The sequence below is a fragment of the Neovison vison genome, chromosome 2, assembly GCF_020171115.1.
Source record: "Neovison vison isolate M4711 chromosome 2, ASM_NN_V1, whole genome shotgun sequence".
Classification (NCBI taxonomy): domain Eukaryota; kingdom Metazoa; phylum Chordata; class Mammalia; order Carnivora; family Mustelidae; genus Neogale; species Neogale vison.
Window position 1 is genome coordinate 93909932 of NC_058092.1, and position 12885 is coordinate 93922816.

The following is a 12885-nucleotide window of genomic DNA, read 5'->3' on the forward strand; positions in this document are numbered from 1 at the left end:
TGGAACTGGCAGTTACAAATTATAAATTCACAAAATTATGATCTATCCTACCCACACACATACCTTTTTCATTGAAGGAGAAAGAAGGAACTGAGACATTAAAAGTGTGTTCCCCAGTATGAATGGAGCTAATTAGCATTATATAAAGACTACCTTTTTTTCACTACTTATTCTGGAGTTTGAAAGTTAGACATGCTGTAATGGATGTGAAAGTTAAATGAAGGTTCAGCAATTTGAATGCCATAGGTAGCGTCAAGTTCCTGGTAACATGGGGACTCTTGTAAATGCCAGGGATATGCCTTCCTACTTTTACTCATTTCACAGTATCCTGACTCCCAAGACATTGGATTTAAACAATCTATTCCCACCTTTCTCTTTGCTAAAGTGGTGTTTTCCTTCTCCCCTGGGGAAAGAAGCTCTTAGAGAAGCCGATACTGGTTAGTGACCAGGATTTGCCTTTCCACGGGAAAGCAGTAGATCACCTATAAACCCCAAATACTGAATCATCTTATATTCAGAACCTGAATCAAAGACTTGGGTCAAAGACCAAGGGAAAGCTACATATACGGATATAAGCATGTACCTGCACAAAGATCTTAAGACAATCACAATTTAGTATTGTGGGAACTTGTCCAGTTTTTCTCTGGGACCCGGGTTCCCCTCCGGGCCACGCGGGGGCAGCAAAGCGCACACCGAGGGAAAGGCTAAGCTCAGTGGTTCCTCCCATAATCCTCCGAGGCCGGGGGGGGGCGGAGAGATTTAAAAGAGGGTGAGAGTTCCGGTTCTTTCCCGGAGGGAGCACGGCTTGGGGCCTGGTTGTGTCGTGTGTTTTTACGGTGCTGCGTGGATGGCGCGTGTGGGCTGAGTGAATGGATGCGCGAATGCGTGAGTGTGCGCATGAGGCGTGCAAGACGAGTGTGAGCGCTCTTCCCTGAGCCCCTCCCCCCGCCTACACCTTGATCTTATTTGATCGGGTTGAGACCGTAGCCCCGCCGGGCCAACCCGAGATGAAAAGCTCTCCTCCTGCGAAACCCCGTCCTCGGGGCTCTGTGCAGCGAGGCCCCTTGGGCGGCGGCAACGCCGCGGTCCCGGAGCTGGTCTTAACGGGGCCCGGCGCTCAGAAGTGATGAATTGATCAGATAGACGAGGCCGGGCTTGTCTCGGGCCGCTGATTATCGAGGCGATTCTGATCTGAGCCCGGCCCCGGAGCGTGATCGCCCGTGGCTTTGGGTCTAAACGTTAAAAGGCGGTGGTAGGGCCCGGCGCTGGGGGCTGAGGCGGGGGTGAAGGAGCTATCGCCCGGGAAGGCCACGAACGCCTTGTTTGGTGCTGCAGTGCTTTTCCCTAGTCCCTTTCCTTTAGGCCCGACGTGTGATGACTCTTTGTATGGTACTAACACTGGTGGCCCCCTGTACAGTATATGCCGCTTAAGGTTATACATATATATATCTCCATAAGGGAACTTGGAAAGCTTATAAAAAGATTCCGGGGACCCACCCCCATTTACTAAATTAGAATTATTAAGGAGGTCCACGAGTGTGTTTTTTAATACTCAGTATCAACCTGAGATGATTAGCTAGAGAGTCACCCCCTCTCTGCCCCTTTCAGCCATTCTAAATAATGAGAACTGAAACTTGATATTGCCACATAGCAGCAAATGCTCTGAATAGGTTGGAGTATCTCTGTGGAAGAGGAGCCGCGATAGTTCAATGGAACTTAAGGACCCTGTACCTGAGTAACAGGAAGAAATTCACATCTGAATTATTCAACAATGCATATGTTGTCCAAACTTAGAAATGGGAATTTACCCTACAATGTTCTGAAAGTTCTGCCATTTCTTGTCCAATCTAACAGCAGGTTCCCCGGAGTAACTTAAAATTTTAGAAACCACATTAATGTGGTTAATGTTTTTAGATAACCTTCAAACCCAAGCACCAGGTTGTTGAACCACATTTATAATAATCAGGGGCTGTATTTCACAGCATAAACTGACAAAAGGGAATTGACTCCCAGGCAAAAAGACAGCAGAATTAGAGAATGAACAGTAGCAAGGAGCCAGGTCTAGGAAGATGCAACCCTTATGGAAAAGTAAAGCCCAGCAGATGACTAAATCCGGAAGGTCTGAAATACCTTAAGTGTGACCTCAGCGTAAATGTTAATGCTACACAGAGTTACCAGAATTATGGTGTGGTAAGCTCATTAAGAGAACGGGCTATGGGGACGCCTGGGTGGCTCAGTTGGTTAAGCAGCTGCCTTCGGCTCAGGTCATGATCCCGGTGTCCTGGGATTGAGTCCCACATCGGGATCCTTGCTCGGCAGGGAGCCTGCTTCTCCCTCTGCCTCTGCCTGCCTCTCTGTCTGCCTGTGCTCGCTCTCTCTCCCTCTCTCTCTGACAAATAAATAAAAAAAATTAAATCTTTAAAAAAAAAAAAAAAAAAAAAAAAGAGAATGGGCTATGTCCCTGACACTTAGCTCAGTGGCTGACATACAAGTTTGCAAGAAATGTTGATATATCTATGTTTGGAATGAGCCCAGTTTACAAAATAAAAATACCTGTCCACTGCCAAAAACAGTGTTTTCTTTTTCTTTTTCTTTTTTTTAAAGTAGACTCCATAACCAGCCTTATGTGGGGCCTGAACTCATGACCCCAAGACCCAAGACCCGAGCTGAGATTAACAGAGATAGTTAATCAACTGAGCCTTGAAATCACCCCATATGCTGTTTTGTTCTAGATCCTTAGCTTTTCAGCAAGATGACTTAACAAATTGCAAAAATGTCCAATAGGACTAGTTTCTAAAGTTGGGAAACTTCCCTCCCACATTTTAAGAGCTGTCAAGTAGCAACTCTTTAGTCCATGGGTAACACACTTCAGGCTTCATCCAGCACAAATCTATTTAATGGAGGTGGGCAGCAGATGTTCCACTATGATTAATTAGTCCAGGGGCCTGTTAACATTAGGTAGAGAAGAAGCCACCATCAGTCTTTCGGGAGTAGCCTCCATTGGTGGCTGCAGTGTGAGGGGACACTGTGGAGAAAAGAGAACAGGGGGTAGGCTGTGAATTTCCAATCCTTTCCCTTTTCTGGGAACCTGTAATCACCCACACATTTCTGGGTACTGTAGAGAGGGTTCTTTAGTAGGTGGGGAAACTGACCTATAGAGAGGACTGATGGGAGACAGCTGTAGGTCTTCCACTCCCAGGTTTCTGCCCTTTCCTATAATTTTGTCCCTTAGACCTAAGCATGTTAAAAGCTCTGAAAAATGGAATTCATTTCCTAGCTTTTAGGCAGTATGTCCTCTGGTATTAGTTTAATAATGTGCCAGCTTAGTCACTACTACTCCAAGACCTTCAGTTATCCCTGAAGTTCCCTAATGACCAATCACCTCAGCTCCCTGATTCCTGGGTCAATTTAAAAAAACTCTGGTACCACCCATCTGCCCATCCAGTCTTCTAACCCTTACCTATGGATCCCTGGATGCTGTGGATAGACTCCTTCTTAGGGTTGATCCAGTATCTGATGTTAGACCGGGAAGTGATGGAAGGTGGTGGAGGAGGGGGTAAAAGTTCTCCAGGGAATTGGGTCTTGATGATTCTAGAAGATGGTATGGGGAAGAACAGGGGAGAGTGAAATCAATCAGAAGAAGAAAGGAGGGAATAGGAGTGGCATGCAGCCTCAAAAATAATGCAGCCAAAGGCCCTTTTTGCCCTCTAGGAATTAACTGAAGATTTTGTTTGTTTATACAGATGAGCACAATGCTGGAGGATCTCTATTCCTCTTAGTAAATAAAAATACAGAAATTTCATTATAGATACAGATGTAAAAAGCACAGGAATGGGTCTACAAATGAGTACCTACTGATTATTTCTATTTCCCAGATGAAGATTTACCTTACAAGACTGGATGGCATTGTCCTTAGGGTGGAGAGGCTCTGCCTCCACCACTTACCCATGGGTATCCTGGGTAGTCTCCTGGTGTAAGAGTATCTCACTTTTGTTCTTGAATGTCCCTGTGTGGTGGTTGTACAAGGCTGCTAAGCGGAAATCCAGGTCATCCTTTGGTATCTACAGAGGAAGTCAGTCACCTCAGGGTTAGCTTGCTACCTCTACCCCAACTCTAGTCAGGTTCTCTTGGGCTCTACTTTTTCCCCATAAGCAGAATGAACACCTTTGGGGCCTGAGGTCCACCAACTCCTTACATACCAAGGACATTTTAACTCTTGTCAATATAGAATTGTGTCATGCTTAGGTCTAATGAGGGGTGAGCTCTCACAGGAGCTATGGACATCTTATTGTCCTTCACTTGGGCTTACTGGGCCTTACCTCATTTCTGGTTATAATCAGAAGAGTGAAAAGTCTGGTGAGAAAATGATTTGCTTCTGATAATCAACTGGACAAAACACAAGCCTTCCAACTTCCCAGAGGCCAGATAAATTAGTGTTAGGTTTTAGATTTGGTAGGACCTTGGGCTGGGGACAAGTAAAGATGCTGATTCCATGAAGGACAGATGACCTTTCAAAAAAGAGATTCATGAGTCTTAGGCAGATGTAAAGAGAAATAGCATTTCAATGCTATAGATACCTCAGGATCAAAAAAATAAACATCCCGCCTCATGGAGGTGATTGTGGGAGTTGAGCTGAGCCGACTCCAGGGTTCCTGTTGCTGAGCAAGGTGAGCTGGGTTCTTATATGGCAGTTTCTGCAAAAGAGAAACCACACGCAGGACCTGGTTATAGGAGGCCTTGCTGATGTGATAGTTTCAGTGACATCCATCTCCTTATTCCAGCCTATTTTAACTGAACCTCAGGGGGATATCTTCAAAGGGAAGAGCGATACGAAGCAAAACTCCCAGGCTTTTGATGCTCCTAAGTTTTCAATATTAGAACTGACAGAAGTAGGCCAGGAATAGGCAAAGGGGTGGAGTGGGACGGGGTCAAGAGTGTGGAGAAGATAAGAAAGACGATGATCTCAGGTTTAGACATACTGAGTTTGAAGAAAAGATACGTTGTCCAAATGCAGTCAACAGGTGGAAAATGGGAAGTGTGAAACTCAGAGCTTGGAACAAGTAATAGGGGTCTGGAGGTCATCTACATGAAGTAGTGGCTGATGCCTACAAAAAGAGGGGTGTCCAAAAGGGCTCATGATTGCACAATATTATAATGGGGAGAGGGGAGGAGAGAGGACACTAAGGTAGTCAGAGTTAAAAGAATCGGGAGAGTGCAGTGTCTAAGCAGGAACAGAAAAAGATTGCAGTAAGCAGGGATGGGTCGTTGCAGCTGTAGAAGTGTCATAGAAAAAGTACACTGAATAGTTAGTCTTCTAAATAGAACCGGATAAGCATGAATGTGAAAAGCATGTAACTGATTTTGCCATTTAATGTAAAAATGCCATATTGTTCACTATACTCTAGTACCTAGCACCACAACCCAATACTTGGTGTTCAAAAACTAAATACTGTTTGATTAATGACTGTGAGTACAGTTTCAACCTAGTTGAGATCAAATTCAACCTATCCAGTGTTGGAACCCCGTTCCCTTCTATATATGGCAGTGCTGTGTAACTCAGGTCAGTTAGACATTAATTGGATAGTATGTATCAGACAGTGTGCTATCACTAAAAAAAGATTACAGATGAAACAAGAAAACTACAAATATATGATGCAGGCATAGGCAGTTCTCCTCCCATTCCTTAAAGACTACATAAGCCTCAAATGTCCTCATTCAGCAGAAGAATGAGACTGTCTTTCATTGAGAAAGTCAAGACTGTCAAGCATGAATACCATCCGCACATCCAGTGTCCTTCCTGGACACTCAAAGAAAGGGGTGTACCTTTAACTCAAGGATAACCCTTATGAATGGAAAAAGATAGTCCATTCAAATGGAAGCAAAAAAAAAAAGAGCTAGGTAGCAATACTCATATTAAACAAAATAAACTTTAGAACAAAGACTGTAGCAAGAGTCAAATAAGGGCATTTCATAGTGATGGAGGCATCAATCCAATAAGAGGATATCATAATTGTGAATAGCTATGCACCTCAAATAGAAGGACCTAAATACATAAAGCAAATATAAATAGACATAAAGGAAGAACTGACAGTAATATACCAATACTAGGGGACTTTAATATCCACTTGTATCAATGGATAAACCATCCAGACAGAAAATCAAGAAGGAATTGATTGCTTTGAACAATGCGTTAGATCAGATGGACACAACAGATATATACATTCCATCCAAAGCACCAGAATACACATTCTTTTCCAGAATACGTGGAGCATTGTCTAGGAGAGATCACATGTCAGACCACAAAACAAGTCTCAATAAATTTAAGAAGACTGAAATCACAAATTTAAGAAGACTGAAATCACATCAAGCAACTTTTCCAACTACAATGGTATGAAACCAGAAATCAATTAGGAGAAAAAAACCCTGGAAAACAAAAACACACGGACGTTAGACAACATGCTACTGAACAACCAATGGGTCAACCAAGAAATCTGAGGAAATAGAGAAATACAGAGAAAATTAAAATGAAAACACAACTGTCTGTCCTAAGTCTTTGAGTTCTAAGAGGAAATTTTATAGTGATACAGGCCTACCTCAAGAAACAAGAAAAATCTCAAACAATCTAATCTTATATCTAAAGAAACTAGAAAAAAAGAACAAACAAAGCCTAATGAAAAGTCAACAAAGTCAGTAGAAGGAAGGAGATAATAAAGATCTGAACAGAAATAAATGAAAAACTCCACACAAACACACATATACAAAGATCCAGGAAACCAAATGAAACCAAGAGCTGGTTCTTGGAAAACATAAAACTGATAAACCTTTACCTCAACTTATCAGGAAAAAAAGAGAGAGAGAGTGAGAGAGCGCAAGGAATTAAATAAAATTAGAAATGAAGGAGAAATAATAACCAACATCACAGAAACACAAAGAATTATAACAAAATACTATGAAAATTAAATGCCAACAAATTGGATGATCTAGAAAAATGGATAAATTCCTGGAAACACAGAATCTTCCAAAACTAAATCAAGAAGAGATAGAAAATTTGAACAGACCAATTACTAGTAACAAAATTGAAATGGTAATTCACAAAACTCCCAACAAACAAAAGTGGAGGACCAGATAGCTTCACAAACAAATTCTACCAAACATATAAGGAAGACTTAATACCTATTGTTTTCAAACTATTCCAAAAAATAGAAGAGGAAGGATAAAAATATTATCATCTCAATAAATGCAGGAAAAGTATTTGACAAAATACAACATCTGTTTATTATTAAAAATCGCAACAAGTAGGTTTAGAGGGAATGTATCTCAACATGATAAAGGTAAATATGAAAGTCCACAGTTAACATTAATTTCAATGATGACAACTGAAAGATTTTCTTCCAAGTTCAGGAACAAAACAAGGATGCCCACAATCACCACTTTTATTCAACATAGTATTGGAAGTCTTAGCTACAGAAACCAGACAGGAAAAAGGAGTAAAAGGTATCCAAATTGTTAAGAAAGAAGTAAAACCCTCACTATTTGCACATGATACAATATTATATATAGAAAACCCCATAAGATACCAAAAAAACTGTTACAGTTAATAAATGAATTCCCTAAAGTTACAGAATACAAAATTAATATAAAGAAATCTGTTGGGGCGCCTGGGTGGCTCAGTGGGTAAGCCTCTGCCTTTGGCTCAGGTCATGGTCTCAGGATCCTGGAATTGAGCTTCCCCCCAACCCCCCGCCTGCCTCTCTGCCTACTTGTGATCTCTCTCTGTGTGTCAAATAAATAAAATCAAATCTTAAAAAAAGAAAAGAAAAGAATTACATTTACAATTGCACCAAAAATAATAAAAAATCTAGGAATAAATTTAACCAAGGCAGTGAAAGACTGAAAATTATAAGACACTGATGAAAGAATTGAAGACAGCACAAATGGAAAGCTATATCATGCTCATAGATTGGAAAAATTAATGTTGTTAAAATGTCCATACTACCGGAAGCAATCTACAGATTCAGTGCAATCCCCATCAAAATGCCAATAGCATTTTTCACAGGACTAGAAAAAAATAATCCTAAAATTTATGGAACCACAAAAGATTCTGAATATCAAAGCAATCTTGAGAAAGAACAAAGCTGGAGGTACCACAATCCTAGATTTCAAAATATACTACAAAGTTATAGTAATCAAAACAATATGTTATGTGGGGCATCTGGCTGACTTGCTTGGAAAAGCATGCATCTCTTGATTTGGGGGTCATGAGCTTGACCCCTACATTGGGTATAGAGATTGCTAAAACAAATACATAAACTTAAAAAAAAAACCCAATACTGTACTGGCACAAAATGAGAAACATAGAACAGTGGAATAGGATAGAGAGCCAAGAAATAAATCCATGCTTACTTACATGGTCAATTAATCTATGAAAATGGATACAAGAATATACAATGAGGAAAAGACAGCTTCTTTGATAAATGGTGCTGGGAAAACTGGGCAGCTACATGCAAAACAATGAAACTGGCCACTATCTTACACTATACACAAAAATAAAATGAAAGGGGATTAAAACCTAAATGTGAGAACTGAAACTGTAAAGATTCTAAAAGAAAACACAGGCAGTAATTTCTTAAGACGTTAGCCTTATCAACATATTTATGGATATATCTTCTCAGGGAAGGGAAACAAAAGCAAAAATAAACTATTGGGATTACACCAAAATAAAAAGTTCTTGCACCAAGAAAGCCATCAACAAAATGAAAATACAATCTAGTGAAAGGAAGATATTTGCAAATGCTATATCTGATAAGGAATTAGTATTCAAAATACATCAAGAACTTATACAACTCAACACCAAAAACCCCAATCTGATTAAAAAATGGGCAGAGGACCTGCATTGACATTTTTCCAAAGAGGACATAGAAATGGCTGACAGACACATGAAAAGATGCTCAACATCACTGATCATCAGGGAAATGCAAACCAAAACCACAATGAAATATCACCTCACACCAGTCAGAATGGCTAGTATCAAAAAGACAAGAAATAACAAGTGTTGGTGGAGATGTAGAGAAAAGGGAACATGTAAATTGGTGCAGCCATTGGGGAAACAGTATAGAGGCTCCTGAAAAAATTAAAAATAGAAATGCCTCATGACCCAGTAATTCCACTACTAGGTATTTGCCTAAAGAAAATGAAAACACTAATTAAAAAAGACATATGTACTATATTTACTGCAGCATTATTTACAGTAGCCAAGATATAGCTTCATTCTTTATCTGTTTATCTACCTATCTATCTATACACAATGGAATATTACTCAACCATAAAAAAGAAAAATCTTGCCATTTTCAACAACATGGATGGAGGTAGAGGGTATTTGGCTAAGTGAAATAACACAAATAGAGTCCGATACTGTATTATTTCACTTATATGTGGAGCCTGAAAAGCAAAGCAAAACAAAAAAAACAGAAACAGACCCATAAATGCAGAAAACAAACTAACAGTTGCCAGAAGGAAGGTGGGTGGAGATATGGGTGAAACAGTTGAAGAAATTAAGAGATACAAACTTCCAGTAAGTCATGGGCATGAAAGGTGCAGCATAGGAGAGAGTGTCAATGCTATTGTCATAACGTCCTATGGTGACAGGTGTTGACTACACTTACTGTGGTGAACACTGAGTAATTTATAGGATTGTCAGATAGCTATGTTGTACACCTGAAATGAAGAGAACACTGAAAGTCAACTATACTTCCAAACTAATAATAAAAAAGAATAACCTTTCTTCCTTGAACCTAGCCTTTTCCTGTGCTTCAGAGACCGGCACCATCCTGGTGTCCATCCCCTATACCCAGCTTCTCTCTCATTTCTTTATCACTGCCTAGCTACCACACTTTCACCTTGCCTGCAGATCCTGACTTCTTCAAGAGTCAACATTTACTATCTTCACTTCCTCCCTCTTCCTCCCACCACAGCCTGGCCTCCTTCTCAAGCAAGCCCTGAAACTACTCTTGGTGGTGACCAATGCTCTTTATCTTTAACTAGGTTAGGTGGGTCCTTTCCAGATGTCTGTATTTTTCTGGCACCATGATTCTGATTCTCTCAAATGTTTTCTCCATGCTCTGTGGGTCCAGCTCTTCCTGGCTGTCCTCCTGCCTCTACCTGTTACTGCTCAACCCCCTTGTCAGCTCTATTTTCTCCCTCTGCCCTCTTAGACAGTGCCTTCTTCAGGGGTTTCGTTTCTGTTTTTCATATTCTCACCTTCACTGGATGAGCTCATTCCGTCCTATGGGTTAAATCACCACATGGGTACTGTGGCTTCTAGATATATATTTTCAACCTAGAATTCTCAACCATGTTGCCCACTATTCATCTTCACTTAAATGTCCCACGGGCACCACAAAAGCAACATCTACATAACTGATCTGCACATCTTTCTCTCCAAACCAGCTTCCCCTGGATGACTCATTCAGTAAATGGTATCAATTAAGCCTTCGGACACCTAGGAGCTATCCTAGACTTCCCTTCTCATGGGCCCATATCCAGCCACAAAGTTACATCAGTCTTACCCTTGGCAACTTTTTCACATCTGCACCTCATTGCCATCCCCTGATTTAGACCTGGTATTCCTCCTGGAGACTGCTGCCTTCTGAGGATCTTTCCCCCTTGCTAATTCTTCTTGTCCCCACTCCCATTCTATCCAATCTACACCGCTTTGCTTTCTAAAACACCCATTGATCATGTCACTCTAGTGCTTAAAATCCTGATGTGATTCCCCAGAGCCTCCAGGATGGAATCCTAGCTCACAGGCATGGTGTACACAGCACACCCAGTCCAAGTAGGTGACTCCAGCTCCTGCTCTCTCCTCTCCTCCATCTCACATTGATGCTCCAGCCACTCTGGACTCTTTGGCCCCAAGCAGGCCACTCTTCCTCTCCTTTCCATGGATGTGCACCTACTGCCCCTGTGCCTTTAATGTCTAGTTCTTGTTTCCTTTCTTCTAATTCACATTCCACCTTCTCCCTCATCTAGTCCAGCTCACTCATATTTGGGTGTGAAAACTCACCTGTTCTGAGCAGCTTTCTTTAAGCTTCCAGTTCTCCTAACATAAAATATGACACAGAGTATAACTCTGTTACAACTCATGTGCTGTTGTGCAAGCATTTTCGCTGCTGCTGTTGTCAGCTTTTCTACTAGTTTCTCTAAAGCAGGAGCCATATCTAACTCATCTACACATCCTCAGTGTTGAGCAGAATGCTGGCGTATAGTAAATGATAAATGTTGAATAAACGAAAGGAAGCTCCTTGATTCTGTTATCAAGCCACAACTACTATCGAATTAATCTTACTTTGCACCATTTCAAGCTTTCCAAATACTTCTGCCAGAAAAAGGTTATTTAAATTCCTCAAATCACTGACACACATACAAAAACACATTCCAGCATCAACCAAAAGACAGAGATGGTGTGAGGGCAGATGTACAAAGCATGGCCTGGTGGCTTCCAGAGCATTCTCTCCCACTCCATATCTCCCATCTCTTCAGAGAACAGGTTTCCAAACAGAGCAAAGGGTGGCTTGGTGGGACCTGGGCCTGATTATCCACATCATACCAAGCACTGCTTTGGGCAACGAAAGCCCCTTGTTCCTCTGGGCTAGAGCTCTACTTCCCTCTCCTCAAAAGCATCTCTGAAACGTTAGCAGATCTGAACGTGGAGCCAAGAGGCAGGCAGAAAACAAACTTCTCCGGTACCTTACTCAGTGTCCTCACCAGAGTGCTTTAAGTTACCATCCCTGCCCATCACGCCAACAGAAAGAAGAGTGCCATCGCCCTTGGTGGGAATCTACGCAAGAAATCACAGTACCTTGGAAGCCCGGAGTTTTCCCAGGTAGGTCTCATCGTTATCCAACGTAGGGTGCTGGAAAGGGTCTCGGGTGAAAGGCATGGTAAAATGCGGAGTGAGAAGCTGGTGTGAGGGATGGAAAGCCCGCGCAGCCGCACACAAGGCACGCGGAGGATCCCGGTTCCCAATTGTTTGGAACGCCCACTTTCGGTTGCCAGGCAACTCTCCCGCCATCTGTGACTGAGGTGCATTCCCTTCGAGAAGGGCGCCACCTAGCGGTCCGGTGCGGGAGAACCCTCCGGAGGAAGCTCTGGGAAAGGCAGAGGGCAAAGCGCCACCGAGCGTACCGGGGAGCCCTGCATTTGCACTTGGGAGCCTTAGTTGAAAAACGTCGGCCTCCCGCCTTGCAAAAGACTTCAGTTAAGTAAAGAAGTCCTGAAAGATGACCCAGGAATTTCCTTCTCCCTTACATCTAACGAAAGAATTTTTCAAAGCAATGAGAGAATGAAGATGTTAGGAGACGGAAGAGCCCAAGTGTCGTGCTTGGAAAATTTCAGGCTAACGCAAACCCTCCATGCTTAACCTCAGTTAAGCAAGTCTTAAGGCTTCGCATAGAGCCGGTTGTAAAGGCACGGGTGGATTTGGCGGGATGGAAGTAAGATCTGCAGAAGCGGCTGTTGCAGTAGGTAACATCTACCCGGGCCACTCTTCCGGGCTTTAACTTCTGGAGGTGAGAATGCGCCTCAATCTTCCTTCTATCGCTGCACACAAAGAAGGTGCACAATAAGGATTGTCGAACGCCACGTCTGCAAAATTAGAGATGCTCATATATGGCCCATGACCCGAAAGAGCAATGGAAAACGTGAATTTGGTGGCGTTGGCCTGTAGGATGTTTCTACTGCGTTCTTTACACGACCCCGGCCCGCCTGTTGGGCCGGTTGCAGACCCCGGGCGCGCGCAGTCTCACGCAGCGCGCGCCAGCGGCGGCGGCTGCCATGGCGACCGGCAGGTGAGCGGCAGAGGAGCGCGTGGTCCCTGACCCACCCGCG

At 42.5% G+C, this 12885-nt stretch overlaps 1 protein-coding gene and 1 non-coding gene across 2 annotated transcripts; one reads left to right on the forward strand and one right to left on the reverse strand.

Moving 5' to 3' along the window:
* Positions 1 to 784: 784 nt before the first annotated feature.
* On the forward strand, positions 785 to 1195 carry LOC122901660. The gene has a single exon (XR_006383648.1).
* A 1683-nt stretch (positions 1196 to 2878) lies between these two features.
* On the reverse strand, positions 2879 to 12016 carry CFAP276 (cilia and flagella associated protein 276). The gene is made up of 5 exons (XM_044236459.1): positions 11858 to 12016; positions 4578 to 4694; positions 3946 to 4061; positions 3461 to 3591; positions 2879 to 3025 (listed from the first exon to the last, which is right to left on the reverse strand). The coding sequence occupies exons 1-5, from the start codon at positions 11936 to 11938 to the stop codon at positions 2955 to 2957; spliced, it is 516 nt and encodes a 171-aa protein (XP_044092394.1). The 5' UTR covers positions 11939 to 12016; the 3' UTR covers positions 2879 to 2954.
* Between the last annotated feature and the right edge of the window lie 869 nt (positions 12017 to 12885).

What these genes read in the sequence shown, in the direction of transcription:
- CFAP276 (XM_044236459.1), bottom strand. Translation starts at nt 11,938, where the DNA reads ATGCCTTTCACCCGAGACCCTTTCCAGCACCCTACGTTGGATAACGAT. An exon ending in TTTATTTTTTTGATCCTGAG is followed by an intron (nt 4,062 to 4,577) that starts GTATCTATAGCA and finishes CTTCCTCTGTAG; the next exon opens with ATACCAAAGGATGACCTGGA. An exon ending in CAGCATCCAGGGATCCATAG is followed by an intron (nt 3,026 to 3,460) that starts GTAAGGGTTAGA and finishes TTTTCTCCACAG; the next exon opens with TGTCCCCTCACACTGCAGCC.